Genomic DNA, 24,169 nt, shown 5'->3' on the forward strand with positions numbered 1-24,169 from the left:
CTTTCAGCTCCCATGAAGACTTAAAGCCTCAAACACCCTATACAGGTCTCTATGATTCAGAGCCAACGCAACGGTAGTTAAGAACAATATATGTGTATAAATAAATATGTATAGTGGTGATGGTTGTGTGCCATCGAGTCAGTTCCTACTGAGGCTATAAATCTTAATGCAAACAGAAAGCCTCATCTTTCTCCCACAGAGTGACTGGTGGGTTCAAACTGCTGACCTGGCAGCTAGCAGTCCTATTGCAACCCATATATATATATATGTGTGTGTGTGTGTGTGCTGCAGGATAATGGACTAGACTGCAAGGTCAGTTTGAACCACAAGGTCGGCTGTTCAAGCTCACTAGCCACTCCTCGGAAACCCTATACAGGGTCTCTATGAGTTGAAACAGACTAAAACACACTTAACAACAACAAATATATGTGTGTATTTGTTGTTGTTGAGTGCTGTCAAGTTGGTACCAACTCATAACGACCTTATGCACAACAGACCAAAACACTGCCTGGTTCTGTGCCAACCTCATAATCGTCACTATGCTTGAGCCCATTGCTGCTGCCACTGTGCCAGTCCATCTCATTGAGGGTCTTCCTCTTTTTTTGCTGACCCTCCAATTTACCCAGCATGGTGTCCTTCTGCAAGGACTAGTCCCTCCTGATATGTCCAAAGTATGAGAGATGAAGTTTCACCAACCTGGCTTCTAAGGAGCATTCTGGCTGCACTTCAAACAACACAGATCGGTTTGTTCTTTTGACAGACAATGGTACTTTTAACATTTTCCTCCAACACCCTTATGAAGACCCCTCTTACCACTGAAAGGCCAGCTTACCCAGACTCTCTTTCCCCCTGCCCCAGTCTAGTGCAGGATTCAGAGAGCTACTCCTATGTGAATGAGCACAGCAGCCTGGGAGGAAACAGTGACAATCTTTAATCAAGAGACCTCAGGTAAGGACGTGAGATGGTGGCAGAGTCATAGGGAACTACTCATCCTGTTAGACTCTTCTCCAGAAGAGAGCTCAGCAGTCCTCAGCTTTCCTCCAAAAACCATGCCAACGTGGTCCAGGGAGGGTGCTGACCATGCAGCATGCCAGCTCAAAAGGCTCTTTGGGAACCAACTACATGGGCCCAGATGGGCTCTTCTGTTGCCACAGAAGCCCTGCAGGCACCAGCTCTTTGTCATTAGCAAGGTTGTCCCAGAGCCATCCACAGGCCTGCCAGGCCACTGGCCAAGTTTCCTCTGCCCAGAGTCTTCCAGAGGTTGAGACCTGCTTACACCGTGGGTTCCTCTTCCCTGGAGACAGTGGGTTTCCGGGGGGCGCAGCCGGTTGTGGCTGCCTGGGCAACAGAGAGTCTGGAAGTGGTGGGGAGGGTCTGTGAGGTCTTAGGAAGGTCACGGAGGTGTTTGAGGGGCTGGAGGCAGTTGTGGAAAGTGTTAATGTTTTAGCCAGTGTGGTAGCAGGCAGGGAAGGCCACCTGGATGCCGTCCCGGCCTTGGAGACAGAGGAGGGCTGGGGAGTCATGGGAGGTGCCCAAGGAAGCTCCGGAGAGGCTGGAGGTAGAGTGGAAGCTACTGGAGGGGTGGAGGGCCCTGAGGAGGGCTGGGGACTCGGGAGGTCCTGGGCTCCCTTGGGAACATGTCCCCTGGTCCATACAGGGGTGAGGGCGAGGCCTAGGCTCCGGAGTGGCCTGAGCATGAGGTCCGTGTGTTGGACAAGTTCGTCCTTAAGAGGAGTTGGGAGACAGGGAGGGCTAGTCTCTGACAGGATGCTGCTGGAGTCCCAGGCAGGCACTGCAGTGGACAGCATTTGGGAGGTCCTCTGTGTCCTCATGGGGTCCCCGGGCAGGTACTACAGTGGACAGCACTTGGGAGGGCCTCTGTGTCCTCATGAGGCTCCGGGGCAGCCTTGCTGAACTCCACGTCCCCACCAGCAGGGAGCCTCCGTCTTCCTTCCGGAGGGATGGGGGACTCTAGAGAGAGGTGGGGGAAGTGAGGTGCACAGTGATTCTCCCAGGGCTGAGGTGGACCCTAGATGAGCTGTGCTGGAGACAGGCACTCAGCTCCATCTTCTGAGAGCTTCAGCCTCACACCTGCTACCTCCAGCAAGAGATGACTGAAAACAAGCTATGGACATGGGCAAGTCACCTGGGCCTCTGTTCCTTCATCTGTAAAATGGGCATAGAAAGAGTGGGTGTGCAAGGCTGCTCTGAGGGTCACTACTATGGGGCCTTGAGCAGACGTATCTCTCTCTGAGCCTGTTTTTTTCACAGCTGGCCCTGAACACACTCTAAGTTTCTGGGCAGGGAAGTAAAGTGGAAGAAGAAAGGGAAACCCAAGGACCCCAGGGCCCATTTACCTGGGCAGGAGGAGCAGCAGTCCCTGGGGGGGACGTGGGGGTCTGCACAGTCGTGGTGGCAGGGGACCTTCTCACAGCTCACCTCTCCCAGCTGAGGAAGCAGAAGAGCACACAGGCACATACATGGGTCAGGAAAGCCAGAGCAGCATGCCTGCTCAGACCAGCAGCAAGTCCCAGGATAGCAGTGGCTCACCTCAGGCCCTACCTGAGCCAGAGGGGAAGCCCAACCTGAAGGCAATCACTTCCCCACACCCTGGACTTCCAGAAAGAAGAATATTGTCAGCACTAAAGACATTCTAGCAGGTAATTTAAGGTGAAGAGCAGCTGGAGGAGGAAAGGTTTATGCTGGCTAATGGGTAACATGCTGCCTGGAAGTTTGAGTCCATGAGACACCTCGGAAGAAAGGTCTGGCAATCTACTTTGAAAAAATCAGCCACTGAAAGCCAGTCGACTAGTCAATAGCAACTGGCTTGTTTTTTTTTCCTATTTTTCCAAGGTCAGGGGCTCCATGTCTCACAAAAGGGCACAGTTAAGAAGCAGCCGCCCCCAGGCCAGCTCACCTGACAGGTGCACCGGGTACACGGCTCATCATCCAAGGTGAACACCTGGCCGTTGGCCACCTTCCTTCCTTCATAGTTGCAGTCTGCGGAGGCAGAGGAGACAGGGCCCCTGAGAGCCAGGCCACCCGGGAGCCTCGGGCCTGGGGCGCTGGTCCCACTCACCTCGGCACACGGGGCAGCATTCCCCATCGGGGTGAAAGGGGTAGGTACAGGTGATGGGGCAGTCCACGGGCGAGCAGGCCACTGAGCCCAACTGCAGGACAAAAAACACACAGGCCCTTTGATCCGGGGGATGCTCGGGAAGCCATGAGGCTGGGGGCTTTTCTTGTAGGGTCTATCTTCTCGCTAGGATGTAAGCTCCTTAAAAACAAAGACTACCCACCACGGAGCTCATCTGCCAACAGACACCTGATGAACCAGTCTACAAACTGCCCTGCCAGGTGGGCAGTGACATCTGAGGAGAAAGCAGGCCCCAGAAGCTGAAGCTCCCAATGCATGTGACCAGGAACGCACGGGCCCCCACACAGAGGTCACTCAGGGGGTCACAGGAGTGTGGACTCTGTGTTTCTCAATCCTCCTGTAGACCTTGTCCCTTTCCATGTGGGCACCCGGCAGATGACCATTCTGTCTGCACCAACCGCCAGCAAAGAAGCTGTATCAGGCATTAGATGCTTCTAGCAATAAGAATTTTTGTTTTCCTTGTCCAAATATTAGATGATCTTTTTCTCTAACATGTTTTTTTCAGATGGAGAGGCTGTATGGCTTAGGACTAAAAAACTAGTTTGACTCTTGGCACTTTGATCTTGAGTGGAGCCCCTGGGTGTCACAAACAGTTAAGCACTCAACTAGTAGCCCAAAGACTGGCGGCTGGAATTTACCCAGAAGCCCCTCAGAAGATAGGTCTGCCTGATTATGTGCTTCTGAAGGCTGCCACAGTCTGGAAAATGAGCTCTATTCTGCTCACATAGGATTGCCACGAGTCAGACTCAACAGGGAGTAACAACACGATCGTGGGCAGATTCTTTCCTGTCCCTGAGCCTCGATTTTTCTTGTCTCTAAGAGGAAGATGTCGGTGGAGCAGCATCACAGAATTCTTGCATGGGTTAACTGAGTTAATGATTGTAAAGGGCTAAGAACAGAGATACAGAACAGAATGTCAGATTCTCATGGAATCCAGACTTTCTGGATCCATAGAGTCTGGATGGGTCCATCAAAATTATTGCCCTGAGATCATCTTTAAACATTAGACTTTCAACCAAAAATACCCCCTGAAGTCTTTCTTCTTTAAATCAATTAATAGTTTAGCTTAACTAGTAAAGAATGTCTCCCTTGATTATGTTCGTTTAAGTTCTAGCTAGATGAGATCAAACTGGCAACAGCTTGAAGATGCAACAGGAAAATTAGGGGTCAGGAGGGGGAAGATGGTGGCACAACAGGAAGAATGTCATCAATGTCACTGAATTGTACACATAGGAATTGTTGCGTGAGTGTATGTTCTGCTATGGATATTCTCAACAAGAACGAAAATTAATTATTTTAAAAGAATAAAAGATTCTGATATAGACCCTGGGTGTGTGCTCTCCCCTCCACCCTCATGACAATCCAGGTCATACTTGATACAACAGAAGGCCCCTCATGACTTGCCCCGGCAGCCAGGCAGACCTTTGGCAGAGGGTTAGAAACAGTTAACTGCCCTGTTAGCATCTGTCCTGGGCAGGGCCGAATGGGGCCAGCTTTCACTGTGAACCAAAAGCGACCTGTCCAGGGCTCTCAGAGCTGACCCCAGGGGGCTTCTGCAGACAGGGTCGGGGCTGGTGGTCCGTACCAGGCAGATGCAGCTCAGACAGGGGTCCAGCACAGACGGGAAGGTCTCGTTGTTGTAGAAGATTCTGCCTGTGTATGTGCAGCCTGCCAGGGAGAGCACGCAGTGAACACCAGTCAGGGGGACACACATGAGGGGAACAGGTGGTTAGGGAGAACATGTGTGAGGGGAACATGTGATGAGGGAAACACATGGTGGGGGGGGAACATGTGGTAAGGTGAAACACAAGGGGAACATGTGGTGAGGGGAACACATGTAAGCGAATCACATGGTAAGGAGGAGCACACGTGAGGGGAACACATAAGGTGAAACGTAAGTAAGGGGAACACACATGAGGGGAACATATGGTGAGGGGAGCACACTTAAGGGGAACATGTGGTGAGGGGAACACATGTGAGGGGAACATGTGGTGAGGGGAACACATGTGAGGGGAACACGTGGTGACAGGGAACACACAGTGAGCACCAGTCAGGGTGGTAGGCACCACGCTCCTGACCAAGGCAAAGGTCTGAGGCTTATCTGGAGAGCAAAGATCAGGCCCTGGCCTCCTGAGAGCAGTGATTCAGGGTGAGGGAAGAGGCAAAGCACACGTCTGAATTGGGGCTGACTGTGTTTTTCATCAACTTTAGTAAAGGGATCGAGTGGATATAGAAGAACCCGGAGATGGGGTTTGGGTTCTTGCTTTAGCAAGGGAAGCTTCCTCCTCTAATCCTCATCAGGTGAGATCATGCCAGGGCTTGGGCAACCCCAAGTGTGCATCATGCCATCTTCCCAGAATCCTCTCTGCTCCTCCCCACTCAGCCAAAGCCTGCCAAGGCCCAAGGCCCACCTCACACCACACTCTGTCCACACATTCCCCACCCCATTCCCTCCTCTGCTTCCTGATGCCCCCAGACCCTGGCCTCCATGCTACCTTGATGATATTTATCACCTGCTGCTCAGGTCAAAGGGAGCCCTGGTGGCACAGTGAGTAAGCGCACAGCTGCCATTGGAAAGGTCAGTGGTTTGAGCCTAACAGCTATTCCATGGGAGAGAGTTGGCAGTCTGCTCCCATAAAGGAGGCAGCCTTGGAAACTCCATGAGGCAGTTCTACTCCACTCGGTAGGGTCCCCAGAGTCCTGGTGTGGCGCTGGGGGTGAATGCGTTGGACTATAAAGTCAGACTGAACCACAAGGTCAGTGGGTCAATCTCACCAGCTGTTCTTTGGAAACCCTATACAGGGTCGTTATGGGACAGAACCAACTCAATGGCACTTAACAACAACAGGGTACCCCAAGAGGAAGAACTGACTGAAGTGCAGGGGGGTTGCTTTAGCTTTGGGGTTCAGCACAAAGGGTCCCTGGTTGAACCAAGCAGTTTGAGCTCCACTATTAACTGAAAAGTTGATGGTTCGAACCCACTCAGCAGTGCCACAGAAAAAAAGCCCTGGCACTGTGTTTCTGTAAAGATCACAGCCGAGAAAAGGCCATGGAGCTCAGCTCTCTACTGGACCCCAAGGGATCACCGTGAGTCAGAATCCACTCAGTGGGTTCGAATTCAGTTCGAAGCAGGTGATGAAACAATACGGAGGTATTTTACCAGGAAAACACTATCTATTATAGCTCTAGTATATGTTGAGTCTCTGAGTAGTAAAAAACAGTTATTGTCCTTGACTACTAACTGAAAGATTGGTATTTTGAGCCTACATAGAGGCACCAAGGAAGAAAGGCCTGGAAATCTAATTCCAAGAAATCAGCCACTGGAAACCCTAGGGAGGAGTCAAGCACCTTGAGATCATGAGTCACTGGATGTGGATGCTCAGGACCAGGGTCTAGGGACACACTGAGGTCAACTGGCATTAACACAGTCCATAAAAAAAAGGTTCTATAATCTATGTCGCTGATTAGTGACTGGGGTAACAGCCACCTAAAGGGGCAACTGTTGGTCTCTCCCTGTCTAGAGGAAAGAAGGGTGAAGAAAATGAACAGGAGTGAAGACGTATGAAAACAATGAATCCAGTGGACTAATGGACAACGTGAACCCGAACTACATGATGCACAGTCATTGCTACCAACTGTTCTGAAAAGGATCACGTCAGGAGATCCTGGATAGAGAGGAAGAAAAATATGGAACAAAATTAAAAATTGAAAAATAATAAGACCAGGCTTACTGGTCAGACAGAGAGACCACTGCCTTTAGTCACCTTGCAAGTCTGGAGATGACCTCCCCCAAATAATAGACAGATCTGTGGGTGGGAAAATCACACCAGAGAGGCACGCACTCTTTGGATTTATCAACCACTTGAGATTTAAAGGACAGCATTTACTCAGAGACACAGATCAAAAGGGTTAGGAAAGGAAGCAGGAATGGGAGAAAGACATACATGGAGAAAGTGGGCTGAGGGATGTTATACTGTTCGGAGTACAATCAATGACATGAAACAACGTGTGTCTGCATTGTTGATGGAAAACTGAGCTACTCATAAACCTTTACCCAATCCACAATGAAATGTTTAAAAACACAAAGAAAGAAAGTCCGATGGAGTACAGTCCTAATGACACACATGGACTCACTGAGTCAGAACTGACTTGGCAACTAGTTTTTATTATTGTTGTTGTGGTGTTGTTAAGTGCCATCGAGTCGGTTCCAACCCATAGCGACCCTATATAGGGTTTCCGGGAGCCACTGATAAGCTTGAACCGCCGACCTTGCAGCTCAAACAGCTTTGCAGTCTGGCACATTAACCCACAGCACCACATCAGGGCTCCTGGTTTTTATAATACGTTGTATGCAATCTACATACACGTATGTATTATATTAAGAAAAACACTTGTTGCTAAATGCTGTCAAGTCAGTTCTGATTCATAGTGACCCTGTATAAGGTTTCCGAGGAGCAACTGGTGGGTCTGAACTGCCGACCTGTAGTTAGCAGTCCAGTGCTTGAGAAAAAACACTAGAGTGTCATCCATAAACACAGGTTAACAGTGTAATGTTGTTGTTGTTGTGACCAATGAGCCCTTTTAAATTTTTTGTATTTTCTAAATTTTCTATGCTACTTTTAAAATATGGAAAAAGTGAAAAAAAAAGTCATGTTTAAAAAACAAAGGGATATTTTCATTTTCTCTCATTTTCTCACAGGCATAGGTCCTTTGACTCTACACCCAGGTATTGGCTCTGCGTAGCTTTCTATCTGCATTGCTTAATCTCTCTGAGTCTCAGTTTCCTCATCTGTACAATGGGATTATCCAACAGGGTTGTTGTGAGAATAATATGAGATGGCACTTACATGGTGCTTAGAACAGGGGAGGAGCCTGGTGCAGGGTGAGACTGGATAGGGGCTCCCCTAGACCCCTGCCGTGGGAGGTGGGACTGTGTTGCCCCCTGGCAAGGAATTACCTGCTGAACAGTCAGGGCAGCATTGTCCAGGGATCCGAATCGGATGAGGGCAGGAATCCACGCAGTCTGTCCTCTTACAGCTCACTGAGCCATCTGCCTGAAGGGAGGAGGAACTTCACCAAGATCCCACTTAGGACACCAGCCCCATCCCAGGCCCCCTCCAGTGTCTCAAAGGAACGGGAGATGCTGCACACTGGCCAAGGCTTGCCCCAAGGATGCTATGATGCAGTCGTGAAGTGGCAATTCTCCTGCAAAGAGGACCAACTACTGAGGGAAAGTGGCTTCAGCGTGCCTGGACTCCAAGCTTCCTGTTTCTCTCAAGGAGCAGGTCAAAGGCAAACAACACGCTACCCCATCACCACCTCCAAATCCCCTCAGCTCCTCCCTAGAGCCCTGGTTCACCCCAAACCAACAGAGTGCCATAAAGGCTTAGTTTCATAGAAAACCATTCCACGAGAAATGCTTATTTCAGAAGATGGAAGTGCCAGGCAGGTTGTTTTTATGAATCTAAATGTTTACAAACATTTTGTTACTTTCTTAGAATCTGAAGCCCTTAAATCAGTCATAAAAGGAGAAAGCAGGCATCCAGATGTACTTTCTTCCAAACCTAATTCCAATTAGACATGCTAAAGCATTGTAAGGGAACCCTGCTGGTGCAGTGGTTAAGCACTGGAGTGCTGACCAAGAGGTCAGCAGTTTGAACCCACCAGCTGCTCCCTGGGAGAAAAAGGAGGCAGTCTGCTTCTGTAAAGATTTGCAATGTACTCAATGGTTACTCTACTCTGTCCTAGATGACCACAGTGAGTCGGAATCAACTTGCCGGCCATGGGTTTGGGTAAAGTGCGGTGGGTCCAAGACATTTTAACAAATGGCACATCAGTGGTACTTGAAGGCAGGGCTTCTCACACACTAAGGTGCACAAAACTCACCTGGATCCGAGGCCTGGGCAGAAGCTTGAGAGCCTGCAAGTCTAACAAGTTCCCAGGTGTGGCCAATGCTGTGGACCCAGGGACCACATTCTGAGAATCAGTTCTAAAGGACTTAAAAGACGGCTGGCCGTTTGCATCTACCCAACAAGTCTGCGAAAGGAAGACCTGGCAATCTGCTTCCATGGAGACTGTTGTTATGAAATGCCATCGAGTCAGTTCTGACTCACAGGAACCCTGTATAGGGTTTCCGAGGAGCAGCTGGTGGATTTCAACCACCAACCTTATGGTTAGCAGTCCAGTGCTTATCCTACAGCGCCACACATGCCTAGAAAACCCTACAGGGAAATTGTTCTCTGTCACAGGTCACTATGAGTTGAAAGTCAGCCCAACAGTGCACATCAACAACCAAGGATTAAACAGTGAGCAAAAAAAAAAAAAACACTGTTTCCGGGGAAATGGCTGTGTTTGCATTCCTGCCAATCTGACTCTCAAACCCTCGTACCTTCTTCTTAACCATTTCTGATAAGGTAAAGTCTCATGATTCATATTAAGGAACATGCAATTTCCCAGGAATTTCCTGAGCCCTTGGGTCACTGGCCACCCCAGCCCCCTCTTTTCCATGTGTGGGACCTTCTATTGGAACCCCACCAACTCCTCAGACCAGCAGCTCTCAGCACAAGCCAGCATCTACACACAGTTCTTGCGGCAGACTGCCAAGCTGCGTCTTGCTGGAAAAGCTACCGAGGAAAGAATCAACTAGGTCTTGACCCTTTTGGCAAAAATGGAACTTGAGAGCGTGGGAGCGAAAAAGACTGCGGTTGGACTGAGGAGCCCAGTTTGGGGAGGGGAAGGGATCTCTGGGGTGTCTGGCGGGGCAGAGGGGTTTCCTCTGGATGAAGCAGGTGAGCAGCCAGGTAAAGCAACTGAAGGCGCGCAGGTTGTCATTCACCTGGCAGATGCATAACTCACAGGGGTCACCAGGCGACCAGATCTGTCCAACTGGAAATTCAACCCCGTTGTCGTCGAGAGAGCAGCCTGGCCAGGGAACAGTGAAGGGGATGGACAAGTGGGCAGGATGCCAAGTGGGTCCTGATGCCCACTGGGCCTGCAGCTCCATCTACCAAGGGCTCCAGACACACACCTGTGTTTCCACCCGCTGAGCAGACGCTGGCCCCAGACGCTGCCACAGCTGCCAATCCTGTTCCTTAGTGAAGCTGACCTCCAAACATGCACCTGGTATGCACACACACTCACACAAACACACACACACCCAACATACACACACGGAGACTTACCACACACACAGACACAACCCACACACATAAACACCCTACAGACACATACACACTCTCACACGGGTGAAGCTCAGCCTCCCTCCACAGTGTTGGGCTGTCCCGGGAGGCAGAGTTGAGTGGCCCTCACCTGTCATGGGCCTGGGCTCCCGGCAGGTGAAGCAGCACTGTCCAGGGCCCAGCCACCATTCCTCACGGGGACAGTCCAGCTCTGGACATGGCGTGAAGGAGCATTCCACCTCCCCATTCTAGAAGAGAACCAAGGAGCACAGGATGGTGAGATGGGGCCATAGGAGGGTTGAAGAGGAGGGTTGTGGGCCGGCTACCTCCCCTGTGCCCTACAGGTAAAAGTGATAACTCTCCAGGGAGCGGGAGGGAGATGGAAGTGGGCTCGGGTCCTTGCAGGGTGTTGAGCTGTATGTCCCAGCTCTGCTGGGCCTCCCATGGTCACAGCTCCATCCAGGCTCCCTGCATCCACCACCCTCCACACACACTCACTCTGCAGTCAGAGAATTACTCAGACTCCCAACCGGTCACATCATCCACTGGGTTTTGTACCAAAGCAGCGGTGCAAAACCCAGATTCCTGGGCGGGCTTGAAAAGTCCTTTGTGGTTAGGTCAGAGACAAGGGCTGGGTGTCCCCCAGATTCCTGTCCCCAAAATACAACACCTGGTGGATGGGCATCATCTCCTGCAGAGATGCCTGGATGGTTACTTGAACCCCCAGCCCCTGGAGGGACAAGGGGAGCAGAGCCCATAACTAGGTGATGGTGGGGTGTAGCAGTCATGGGGTACAGCTCACTCCGCAGGACTCCCGGTGAACCAGCCTCAGGCAGCCCTCTCCTGAAATGAGGATTCTTGGCTTCTCCCCTGTCCTTCCTTGCCTCCCTCACTGGCTCTCTAGAGTCTGAGGTTTACACTAGAATCCTGCCACAGATCCAGGAAGACCAACCCAAGTCATGAGTGTTTCTCCAGACTCCTCTCGTGCCCAATTCCTCTGGCTGGCACCGTGTTGCAGCCAGGATGGGTGCTTTGGTTCTTAGCACCCACTGTGCATGCGCCAGCTACCTGCCATTAGCACATACAGGCACACCTCCCTCAGCTCTTTAAGGACCTTCGTATCCTTCAGGTCTCAGCTCTGCAGCTTTTCCTCCAGGAAGACTTCCCAGAAGCCTAGACTGATGAGGAAGCCTGGGTGCCGTCCACTCCCACCTGGCGGTGAGTAAGCTTCGCCACACAGCAAAGGATATAGACACTGGGTCAACTTTAAGGGGGCCTTGAGGCATGCAGGTCCCTTTACTACCTGGGCTGCCTCAGTCTTCCTCTGGATGCAGCAGATCCTTTCCTGGTTCAAGGAGTCCTGAGTTCCTCCCCACCCCCACCAATTCTAGAAGGTTCTAGAAGGTTCCAGGACCCTCAGCCTTCCTACCTGGCAGGCACAGGTGGTACACTCATCATCACCCCCACTGAAGACAGCTCCATCTGCATACCATTGGCCACGGAAATAGCACCTTACTGTGGAAAAGAGAGAGAAGCTGGGGGAGGGGCAGCTAGAAAAAAGGGAGGCACATTGGGGACTCTGCACAGTTAACATAGCATAGCACACACCCAAGAATCCAAATCACTCCCCTGCTCCAAACTCTAGACCCCAGAATAGTTGTTCCTATTTAGTAGGACTCCTGGTGTGGCACTGTAGGATCAGCACTGGACTTCGACCCACAAGGTCAGCAGTTCAAACCCACCAAATGCTCTTCGGAAACTCGCTATGAGTCGGAACTGACTTGATGGGCAACAACAACAACATTTAACAACTGGTGTGGCACTGTAGGATAAGCAGTGGACTGCAAGCCACAGGTCAGCAATTCAAACCTCAGAAACCCTAGAAAGGGTCGTTATGAGTCAGAACTGTCTTAATGGCACCTAACAACATTTAAAAACGGACAGGAAAGAAATCACATGTAAAATAAAATCCACTAAGGAGTCCTGGTAGGACAATAAGTTAAGAACAGGCCTGCTAATCAAAAGCTCAGTGTTTTAAAGCCAACAGCCACTCTGCAGGAGAAAGATGAGGCTATCTGCTCCCATAAAGCTTTACAGTCTTGGAAACCCTACAGAGCTGTCCTGCTCTCTCCTATAGGGTCACTATGATGGTCATTTGATGGCTGTGGGTTTGCTATTTGTTTTTTAAGAGGGGTTATGGGTTGAACTGTGCCTCCAAAAAGATACATTGAAATCCTAGCCTTCATTCAGTACCTCTGACTATGACCTTGTTTGGAAATGAGGTCTTTGAAGATGTCATCAGACAACAGAAGGTGGGTCCTAATCCATGATGAGTGGTGTCCTCATAAAGAAGAGAAGAGATGCTGATGTAGAGGGGAGAAGCCCCAGTGATGAGGGGGACAGAGCTGAGAGGGATGAAGCTACAAACCAAGGCATGCCCAGGAATCCTGGGAACCACCAGGAGCTCACAGAGACAAGGAAGGGTCTTCCCTAGAGCCTTCAGAGTGACCAGAGCCCTGCTGTCTCCTTGATTTCAGACTTCCAGCCCCCAGACTGCAGGAGAATGAATCCCTGCTGCTTTAAACTTTGTTATGGCAGCCCTGGGAAACTGACATAAGGTCTGTAACCAAAAAGGCAGGGCGGCTCTGAGTAACTGGAGTGAGAAAGGAAGACTAGTCCCGACCACACCTAAGGAATAGGCTTGGGACTGACACCACCCCTGAGGCTAAAAGGATTCAGTGAGAAAGACTGAAACCTGAAGACCATTCCCACTGGTAACCAACAACAACAAACCCAAATCCAAAACTCTCCAGTCAATTTAGACTCATCGGGACCCTATGAGATGGAGCAGAACTGCTCCACAGGGTTCCCAACGCTGTGAATCTTGATGAAAGCAAACTGCCTTATCTTTCTCCCATGGTGAGTTTAAACTTCCAACCTGTTAGTTAGCAGCCCAGTGCTTAACTCATTTTACCACCAGAGCTCCTCACAGTGGGAAAGCCTAAAAACCGGCCCCTTGCCCATGCACAGTGAGTACACTGCAGGGCTAAATCAGGCTGCCGTTCTGAGTTCAAATCCCAAGTATGCAACCAGGGCATAACTTTGGGTGTTGTTGTTGTTATCAATTGCTGTCGAGTCGATTCCGACCCATAGCAACCCTGTATAGGGTTTCCAAGGAGCAGCTGGTGAGCTTGAACAATCGACCTCACAGTTCAAATGGTTTTTGCAGTCTGGCACATTAACCCACAGCGCCACACCAGGACTCCATTGGGTAAGACTCTTAAACTACGTGTGCCTCCATTTTCTTATCTGTACAATGGGTTTGATAACAGTACCTACCATATTAAGGACTGCTTTGCCTAGTTGACAAAAAAACAATATAACATCTCGGAGGACTCCCTGAGACTATCACCCTGAATACTCCATAAATCTTCAACTGCAACTACCCCTGAGATCACCTTTACCTAAGTAACAGATTGGCTCATAAAATAAAGGCGTACTCTGCAGCTTTAAAAACTTATCTAATGGAGGCAGAGACAATGACGTGGAGAGATGGAGCAGCTGAGGACTTTAGACACAGAGCGGGAGAGGGGCTGTGTGCTGATGGCTGGGGCGGGCAGGCTTGCAAGGTATAGCCTTTGGTTGGTTGATGATGCATGGAGGGGATTGTAACCATGGCAATGAAACGATATACGATAGGATGAATGTAAAACTAATGTTCTCCCATGTAAACTATCACATAATTCACAATAAAACATTTAAAAAAATCATCTAAAACATATTATCTCCATAAGACCAAATGTTCAACAATGATTCTAAAGGGTAAGTGGATAAGTGGGTAGGGGAAATGGGTTACAGAAAGCAAAACATGCAGAAAGGGAATTAATGAGAATGTTGTCACTTTGTGGGAACAATGAGTCATTGTTAAATGGGAGCCTAATAGTCTGTGTAAACTCTCCCTGGAAAAGCACAACGTTGTGCTTCAAAAAAGAAATAATAACATAATATCTAAAAGTCGTGGAAAGCCACTTGAAACGAAGCCACAGCAGCTACACAGCCGTAAAGAGAAACGAAGTCCCAAAGCACACCACAGCATCAATGAACCTGGAGTATTCTAAGAGAAAAAAGTCGGTCGCAAAAGGACAAATGCTGTCTGATTTCGCTTCTGTGAAATAAGCAAAGATATAGATGTTGTTGTTGTTAAGTGCCTTTGAGTCAGTTCCGACCTATGGCAACCCGTGTAGGGTTTCCAACGAGTGGCTGGTGAGCTCGAACCGCCGACCATGCAGTTCAAACCGACTTTGTAGTTCAGCGCATTAACCTGCAGTGCCACACCAGTACTCCAGAGATATAGATAGAAACTAGATTCTTTATGGTTACTAGGTGTGAGAGGGAGGTGGGTAGGGGAGGTTTTTGTTTGGGGAAAATGAGTTTATGTGAACAGTGGTAGTAGATGTTGGAAAGGGATCATGAGCATGGTGACACAATCTAAAAAATATCATCACTGCCATTGGATTATAAATGTGGAAGTTGTGTGACAAATGTTTCGGTGTGTATCTTTTCACAATGAAAAAAAAAAAAAAGGAGAACATCAGCTTTGAAATCAGGCAGACACGCGTTCAAGTTCTGCTCCATTACTAACTGGCTGTGTATCTGTGGGCAAGTGACTTGACATCCCTGAGTCTCCGTCTTGTCATCAATGAATTGCACTCCCTTAGGAAAGACCCTAAACAAGGGTTAATGATTAAAGGAGGTCAAGGGCCGCTCCATGCCCTGCACAGAGCAGTGGATCATGATGAGGTGAGGGTGTGCTCCGGACAGGGATGTGGTCATCTCAGTAAAGAGAACCACATTTCTCACAAAGGAGCAACTCAGTGGGGGAAGGGAGATGGATCCCCCACCTAGACACAGAGCCAGGCGGCTGCTGGATTCAAACCCTACCTGCCTGCAGGCTGGGCTGTGAGCACAGTCTAGCCCCCAAGACATGGTGCCCACATTAGGTGAGATCTGAGTTTCTGAAGCAGAAATCAACATTGTTCCTTTCTCAACTCACCCCACCCCCAACACATCCTAGAAAAAAACATACACAATACATGCATGAGGCCACAAATGCATACAAAACCCAAAATCCCCCAGGGAATCTCTCACCTGGAATACAAGTACAACAATCCGACTGCGGGGGACTCTGGCAGGGGCCGGGAGGACACTTGGGGGAGATGCAGGACACGTTCCCAGTCTGAGAAGAAGGTAAGAGATGGTGGCAGGGGGTGGGAGGTAGAACAGGGGTCTGCAGACCTTCAGGCTTACTGGGAAGGTGCTCATTCTCTATAACACACCTAAGGTTTCCAGTCCCAGACCATGGCTGCCTAAAGGAAGCCATCCAAGACCCTTAAAGGCCACTGTGGACATATGGACAGTCTGTAGGGACCCAGTCTCCAGGGCCTACTTACTGTGATTTAGAACAGCTCCCTCCCCAAAATGTGTTCTATGGAAAAGGGGCAGGATAGAGCAGCACAGAAGGAAACTGAGGTGTCTAGCCATCCAGGGCATCTGGGACGATGCTGAGCACCGGAGAGCAGCGGTTACTCCTGGGAATAACTTACTATATCCCTTCCTGTGCATCTGAGTTTGGAACCAAAGGGTTATATTGGCTATTCAAAGACCACAATTCAAAAATAAATTTAAAATTTTTGAAGTTAAGACCAAAAAAAATTAATTTAGAGAGCACTGGCTTTGGAGTCATCTAGGCCTGAGACTCCATATCTGCTCCTCTAGTAACAAGTTCTGTGTGACTTTGAACAAGCAATCGTACCTCTAAGCCTCAGTTTCACTATCTGTGAGATGGGTTGGAAGTGCTGAGAGATCAGCCGCCAAAAGACCAGGCCACTGTGCAGCTCACAGTGAACGCTCAATAAAGGAAGCGCTCAGGAAAGGTACCAACGACCTGAATGCTTCCTAGTCTTACACTGCAGCTTCCATCACTGCTGCCAGATGGTCAGAGGGTGGTGGGGAGTTGGCTGACAGAGCCTGGGCTCTGGATCAAACAGACTCAGCTCAAGTCCCAGCTCTGTCACCTCCAAGCCTCAGACTTCTCATCTGTAATATGGACAGCAAAGCCAGCTGGGAAGAGCTGTCGGGAGCCTCCAGTGCAGCAACAGAACACGTGTGTCAGCACCTGGAAGTGTCTGCATTTAGCTGCCATCAAGTTGGTCCTGACTCACAGGGACTCCGTGCACGACGGAACAAAACGCTGCCTAGTCCTGTGCCATCCCCACAATTGGTTGGCGATAGCACCGTGGTAATCATAGAATTTTCATTGGTTGATTTTCAGAAGCAGATCACCAGGCCTTTCTTCCTACTGTCTTAAGCGCCACTGAAAGCTGCTCAGCATCATAGCAACACACAAGCCTCCACTGACAGATGGGTGGTGGGTGGTGGCTGTGCAGCTGATGCATTGGCCAGGAATTGAACCAAATCACCTGCCTGAAAGGGGGGGTCCCATAACGGAACCAGCAATGCCTTAGGGTCTGTACATTGTTGCTGTTAGGCACCATCCAGTCGGTTCCGACTCAGAGCGACCCCAATACAACAGAATGAACCCCTGCCTGGTCCTGTGCCCTCCTCACAAGCAGTGCTGTCTCTGAGCCCACTGTTGCAGTCTCTGTGTCAATCCATCTTGCTAAGGGTCTTTACCAAGCAGGGACATCTCCTTCCTGACAACATGTCCAAAATATATGAGACAAAGTCTCACTCTCCTTGCTCCTAAGGAGCTTTCTGGCTGGACTGCTTCCAACACAGATGTGTCAGCCCACAGGAGATGCTTCGTAACTAATCTTGGAGGAATGAATCTGCCTAAAGCAGACTGCTCCTAACCAAGCTGAGTTTGGTAAAGAGCCTTCTTCCCAAATGCACTTACCTTTATTGCCTTGGCAAATATTTTGCCTGAAGAGAAAAAACACCTTCCTGGTTGTAAGTTTCTAAGGGATCTCACCCTCTGGAAACAGATTGACCCTGTTTGCCTGTTTGCTCTCTTCAGCTCAGAGGAAGCTCCAAAGACTTGGAGGCTTGACATTTCCCTCTGCCTTTAGATCCTAAAGGTTCTGATCAAAGTGTACAGCTCAAGAACACTGCCTGAATGCCCAAGCAGGTATTTAAAATCCACTCCTTTGCCCTTTGCCTAAAACCCCCAAAGGTTAAGAAAGCACCCGTGAGGCTCTGGGGACCCCAGGACACTCACCAGACAAACACAAATGGTGCAGTTCGAGTGGGGAGGGGAAAAGACTTCACCTTCTGCATGGATGACGCCACTGTGAAAACAGCCTTTGAAAGACAAACAGGAAGGTAGCAGACTCAGGCTCTTCAAAGCAGAGGAAGCCGGATGGTTCAGGGCTCTCCCAAGCATCTCATCCCTGCAACCTTCTCTCTCTTCTTAGATGTCCAAGAGTGGCAGGATCAGGTCTCAAGGACCTTGATCTAGAGGGACCACCCAGGAGACATCTGCATGGAGGCCCCAGGATGGTGGCATTTATGTCTGGTAAACCTATAGCTGTCTTCGGAACAAGGCATTTTAGTCTAAAAAGGGGGCCCAATGCCAGGGAAAGACAACCAGATAGCCCTAGGCTGGCTCTGCCTTCCAGGCTTGGCACCCCCTAAAAGTGGGCCCCCATTTATCCTCTCTCCCCTCCACTGCCCTCATAATCTTTAAAGGAATGTGCAATGATAGCTAGTACTTGTGTGGGTATATTTATCATCCCGCTATCGTGGGGCCGGTCTATTGAATTCACCAGTGATGAGCCAGCACCCGGGTCAGAGCACTGAGTGATGCTTCACACCCGGTCACTGCAGGAATGGAACCCTGTTCTCAGAGGTTCTGGAACCTGACAATGCATGACCACCGCGGAGGCCACAGTCTTCTGACCTGCACTTCTGCCACAGCTTCCACCCTGGCCGTCAGACTCTGGTCCAGCTCTACAATCTAGGCTGAGCCTTCTGACCACCAGCTGGCCATCTCCTGGTCCCCTCATATCCTGTAGGTCCTCATGGCAGCTGGGGTCACTGCTCAGTCCCTCCCTCTGCAGGCCCCACCACCCCCTTTCCCAGATGAACATAGCTCAGCTTCTCTGCTCCTCCTGAGCCGAGGCTATGCATGCCCACTGCTCCTAGGGCTCGCTCACCCATCAGCTGACTCCAGAGCCTACTGCCATTACCTCCTTCTGCCATTACCTCCTTCTGTTTGTCTTGTCCATCAGACATGACGTCCTTCATGGGCAAGCACTACATCTTGTCTCAGTTATAGCCACAAGACCTAGTCTGTTGCTATTGTTAATTGCTGTCAGTTGGCCCCAGACTCATGCACAGTGGAATGGGATGCCACAGGGTCTCTTGCAGATAGAACCACTGTGATCCTTAGGGCTTTCATTGGCTGGTTTTTGAAGCAAGTCACCAGGTCTTTCTTCCTCATCTTAGTGTGGATGCTCTGCTGCTGTTCAGCATCATACCAACAAGCAACCCTCTACGAACCCACGGTAGTGGCTACAGTGGAGGTGTACTGGCCAGGAACTGAACCTGAGTCTCCTGGATGGAAGGCGAGAATTCTGTCACCTTGGGTTCAGCATATATAGACCCACCCACCGCCAACAAGTCCACTCAACTCAGAGATACCCTGTAAAGGGTTTCTGAGCCTGTAAATATTTATGGGAGCAGAAAGTCTCATCTTTGACCTGGAAAGTGGCTGGAGGGTTTGAATTCAGTGTTTATCCTACAGCGTTACCAGGGTTTCTTACCATGTATTTGTTATTGTTGTTGTTCAGTGCCTTGGAGTCAGTTCTGACTCATAGAGACCCTGTCTAGGGTTTCCAAGAAGCTCCTGGTGGGTTTGAACTGCCGACCTTGCTGTTAACAGTCCAGTGTTGATCCTACAGCACCACACCAGGACTCCTCAGTGTATATAAACACTCAATAAAATTTCATTTATTCAACATTACAGAAGGGGAACAAACAAGATGGCAGATCGGGCAGAAGGGCAGTGAGGATCTCTGTCAGCTGTAACACAGAATACCAGACCAAGCAGGCTCAGGGGATGGTCCCAGAACTCTAAACTACTTATAAAGGAATATTTAGAAAGTTGGAAAGCTTACAGCCAGTGGAATTTGTAGCAGAAGCAAGAAATCCAGTGCTTTCTAATTCAAGGTGCTCAGCTGCTCCCTGAGTGGCCATTTTGGGTGAGACGGAACCAGGGAAGGATCAGAGCAGTCACAGACGCCTGGCAGAACCACGGAGATAAAGGTGTGGACATCCGTTTGTTTTTGTTTGTTTTTTTTTTGGTATCTGTTCATTGGTCTCTCACTGTCTGCGCACCTCCATTCTGGTGCCTAGAGGGGGAGCCTGAGCAAGTGGACACCCCACCCTCACCCCCAGAGGGTTCTACTATGAATGCACACAGATCTCCTCGAAATTTAAAGTGACAGTTTCTACTTAAAACCAAACGGCAGCACAAAACAGCCACAGTCGGTCCTGAACTGTTAATCACTAGGAAAAAGGCCTGAACAGGGGTTGTGGAGCAGACAGGCAGACTAAAAAGTTAACAGGCTGAAAATTAAATCCTGAGTTACATCATAATAATCAATAGTGGCATCTTGAGATTTTTCAGAAAGAAGAGTGAAAAGGGAAGCCCATCTCCTGATCACATCTACCTGGAAGCAATCAGAAAGCATAAAAAATACCAAAACACACACCCATCTAAGTATTAAGGCCATAGCTAACCACTGAATATGCCCCCAAAATAGAAACAGATGATCATATCAGCACATGTCCAGAAACAAGATAAAGTGACTGAGGCAAATGAGCTGGAGGTAGACCTGGACTCCATACTGGAAGGAGGGCAGGCTTCGGAAATGCCTGAGAAGGAATTCAGAAAAATGATTATAAAATTATCAAAACACTTTACAATGGAGTTGAAAAAAGTAAGGAAGAAGTCAGGAAAGTGCTACAGGAACAATCAAATAAGATAGATAGAGCATTGGAAACAATTCAAAACCTACAGAAAGAGGTCCAAATGATTAATAATAGAATATCAGAAATGGACAATACACTTAAAGGGCAAAGGAGTAGAATTAAAGAGATGAAAGCCAGAACTAGTGAGCTGGAAAATAAATCTCTCAATACCACTAAAGATAGAAGAAAAACAGCAAAAAGGATTTAAAAATCTGAAGAAGGTCTAAGATTCATGTTGGACAGCATGAAGAGGAATAACTTAAGAATTATCAGCATTCCAGAACAGGAAGAATCACACAAGTCCACAGAAAAGATAGTTGAAGAATTTCTGGAAGAAAATTTCCCTAACATCCTGAAAAGCGAAAAGATAAGCATCCAAGAAGCTCAACAAACCCCAGGAAGGATAGACCCTAAAAGAAAAACCCCAAGACATATAATAATCAAGCTCTCCAATTCAAAGATAAGGACAGAATCCTGAAGGCAGCTAGGGAAAAGAGAAGCATCACATACAAAGGCAAGCAAATCAGACTAAGCTCGGATTTCTTAACAGAAACCATGCAGGCAAGAAGGCAATGGAGATATATATATATATATATATCCCTGAAAGAAAAAAACTGCCAACCAAGAATCCTCTACCCAGAAAAGCTGTCAATCAAATACAGTGGTGTAATCAAAACATTCCAAGACAAACAGGAGCTAAGGGATTTTGCCAAAGCCAACTCTGCAATGGAAAACATCCTAAAAGAAGTTCTGTGGACAGAGAACCAACAAGAACAGACGACAACCAGCGATTGACATATGTGGCAGCATCACCCTGAATTCAGTCGCCAAATGGAAGAGTCAAGAACAGAATAAAATTATAAGAACAAATTCAAAGTATCTGGGAGGTCAGTCTACGATCAAAACAATTACAATGTGCAAGAAGATAAACACAGAGGAACAGTGATTTAGGTGGTGGGAAGGTCAGGTAAATTATAGGATAAAATAGATGGTCTTAACTGGAGGGGAATGTTAAAGAAATATAAGGTAACCACAACAATGGGGTTGGGGTAGGGAGTTTGCGGGGAAGGTGGAGGGAGGCAACAGTAGAGCACAGGGTAAAGGCAGACACATCATATTTCAGGTGTTGGGAAGGGCAATACAAGAAGGGCGAGGAGGTGGAAGAATAAGGTAGATAGGGGAACACTGAGACAGGTTTGCATGGGCTAAGTGGGACAGAGGTAAATAGTGATGCATGCTTAACCTTGGAACAACAGGGCTCTGTGATACAGGGATCTAGGCATAGTTTGAAGAGGGGAAATAATACTCAGATGCTTGAGTGTCTTATGAATATTGGTTTTCCTTGCCTACTATTGTAAAATAGACACTTGAGTGGGATAGAAAGAAATGTTGGCAAACATGATTACAGAAAACTTGTAAGCCTGTCTTCAGACTATAACTGATTCTAGGGGTTCTAGAACTTGCCCAGTGAAACAGCCCTCTTGTGGAGCCTTTGCAGAGTATAGGACATTAGGTGGAATCCTGAGTCCCATCCAGAACATTCTGAGGTGGAACATTCCCACTAGAAAGGACAAGCAGACCAGCCTGGAACAGCTAGAGCGAAAAAAGATGCATCTTCAAAGAAAGATCACCAGGAAAAACCCAAAGCAAATTGTCAGCATGACTGACTACTGCAAGAATAAGCAAGCTGTTCACCAGAAGCCATCAAGGCAAACAATCAAGTTCCTTCAGGACAAATCCCCCTCTAAGACTGAAACGCAAAGAGAACACATGAGAAGGCATGTAAGCTTGCTGGCAAGCACATTGATCTTCTGGTGAGTGGAAGAGGGGGGAAAGGCAGCAATGAAGAAATGGGCTGAGTTCAACCACAGTCCATTGACTCATGTTGACCTGGAGATGAGAGAGAGAAGAGGAAGGGCTGCTGGTCCAATGTGTGGCGAAACCTGGGGACATCTGAGCCCATGGATAAGGACATAGCCACAGAGGGCCAGAGCTGAGAGTGAAGCATCCAGCTGATATGAAGTGAGGGGAGAGGCAACAAGAACACCCAAATTTGCAGATAGTATCCATGTGACCTAGCCTCGATGGCTTGATAATCAGAACTCGACTAGAGGAAGATTTAAAAAAAAAAAACACACAACAATTTTTGATAAGGGAAACAAGCATAAATTCCTACAATTTGATGAACTTGACCTATATTCATGGAGGTTTGTTGTTGTTAAGTGCCATTGAGTCAGTTCTGACCCATAGCAACCCTGCATAGGAGCAGCTGGTGAACTTGAACTGCCAACCTTGCAGTTCAAACGGCTTTGCAGTCTGGCGCATTAACCCACAGCGCCACACCAGAACGCCATTCATGGAGGTAGTAACTCTCAATACCAACAGAGAGAGACGGAGTCTTCACATCAAGTATCAATGCTATCCCTTCTGTACACAGGGTATAGAAGGACGGGCAATTTAGACATTGGCTACCTAAAATGAGGGGGTGATAAAGGTACAAAGTGACTTGGCTTACAAGGTTTCAAGAGGGAGTTTAAGAGTGTATGGGGGAAGAAGAGTCCCCACTGAATAGTTTTCATCTTGTCTAGATAGGTCTGGTTAAAAGAGATGGGGATAAGATTCTTATGATTCAATAGTAACTGTTACGACTAATTGCAACTGTCACAATTGTAAAGGTAGAAGTTTTGTAACATAAATGGGAGAGTGGTTAATCTTTCAATCCAGAAACAAAGGACCCGAGGACCTTCAAGGGAGAAGAGCACAAGTGGAATGTGGGACCCTATCCAGAGAAGCAGCGACACCAGAGATGGAAGCAGACAGATGGGGACATGGAGAGGGATTGCTGCTGAGGACTCCAGATACATTAGAAGAGATGGATTAAGAGATGATGGCCATGAGGCAGACTTGCAGAATGTGCCCTTTGGTGGTGTAAATTATTATATATGCCTGTGTTTGCTGGGTTTTTTTAAAGAGCTAAAGTGAACAGAGAGAAATACTGTTACCAATGGTACATGGAAGGAAATGTAATCATTCTGATGAAACAAGTATGATTTGTTGAATGTAAAACTGATAATCTGCCCTGTAAACTTTCACTCAATCCACAATAAAAACTAAAAGGGAAAAAAAAATGGGAGGGGACTAAAAAGGCAAAAAAAAAAAAAATTCATTTGGGGAACAACTGGCTCTCAGCACTGTGTCTGGGACACCACTTTGATCCTTACAAACACCCTCCCCTCTCAGAGTTCACAGTGTGGTAACTGCAGAAATAAACACACAGTCACAACCATGTGAATACCATTGCGGGGGGAGGGGTAAGAATGGATCCATGAAGACAGAATGAAACAGTAAGTGAGCTGAGATGTAAAGGGAAGTAGGTGTGAAGGAGGACTAGACACAAGGCAGGGTTGAAGCCCAGGGGTCTGGTAGGGCCTGGCTGAGCAGCCTCCAGCAGTCTCCGTCTCCTGGGAGCCCCCTGGAAATGTAGACTCTTGGGGCGAGCTGTAGGAGAGTCTCAGTGGTTCCTTCCAGAGAACAGGGGAGGGGAAGAGGCATGCAGTGATCCTGTTCACAATCTGAGTTTCTCCTCTCCAGGAGCTGACACCAAGGAGCCATACACAAGTCCAGGAGCCGCTGGATAGTCTGGGTGCAGCCAGAACTGGTGGGAGGACCATGTGGGCGTCCCTGGGGCAGCCCTGGTCTGTGCCTGGGACACTGTGGTGGCATTAAGCCCTGCTTCTGCTTCCAGAAGTGGCCAGTGGAAAGGTGATGTGTGATGGTACCTGCTCCCACCCGAATCCCAGAGGGAAGCAAATGCAGACTTGTAAGCAGAAGGTGGGAGAGA

At 48.6% G+C, this 24,169-nt stretch overlaps 1 protein-coding gene across 1 annotated transcript in view; it reads right to left on the reverse strand.

Annotated features, from left to right (window-relative positions):
• Positions 1-1,272: 1,272 nt before the first annotated feature.
• VWCE (von Willebrand factor C and EGF domains) overlaps positions 1,273-24,169 on the reverse strand; it is a 40,974-nt gene continuing 18,077 nt past the window's right edge. The window contains 14 exon segments of the mRNA XM_006874993.1: positions 1,273-1,376; positions 1,379-1,610; positions 1,613-1,778; positions 1,833-1,971; positions 2,358-2,448; positions 2,918-3,000; positions 3,080-3,170; positions 4,743-4,825; positions 8,115-8,211; positions 9,993-10,078; positions 10,466-10,583; positions 11,765-11,850; positions 15,484-15,571; positions 17,573-17,655. Coding sequence (XP_006875055.1) covers positions 1,273-1,376; positions 1,379-1,610; positions 1,613-1,778; positions 1,833-1,971; positions 2,358-2,448; positions 2,918-3,000; positions 3,080-3,170; positions 4,743-4,825; positions 8,115-8,211; positions 9,993-10,078; positions 10,466-10,583; positions 11,765-11,850; positions 15,484-15,571; positions 17,573-17,655 — 1,547 coding nt within the window.

The sequence above is a fragment of the Chrysochloris asiatica genome, unplaced genomic scaffold (genome assembly GCF_000296735.1).
Source record: "Chrysochloris asiatica unplaced genomic scaffold, ChrAsi1.0 scaffold00310, whole genome shotgun sequence".
NCBI lineage: Eukaryota > Metazoa > Chordata > Mammalia > Afrosoricida > Chrysochloridae > Chrysochloris > Chrysochloris asiatica.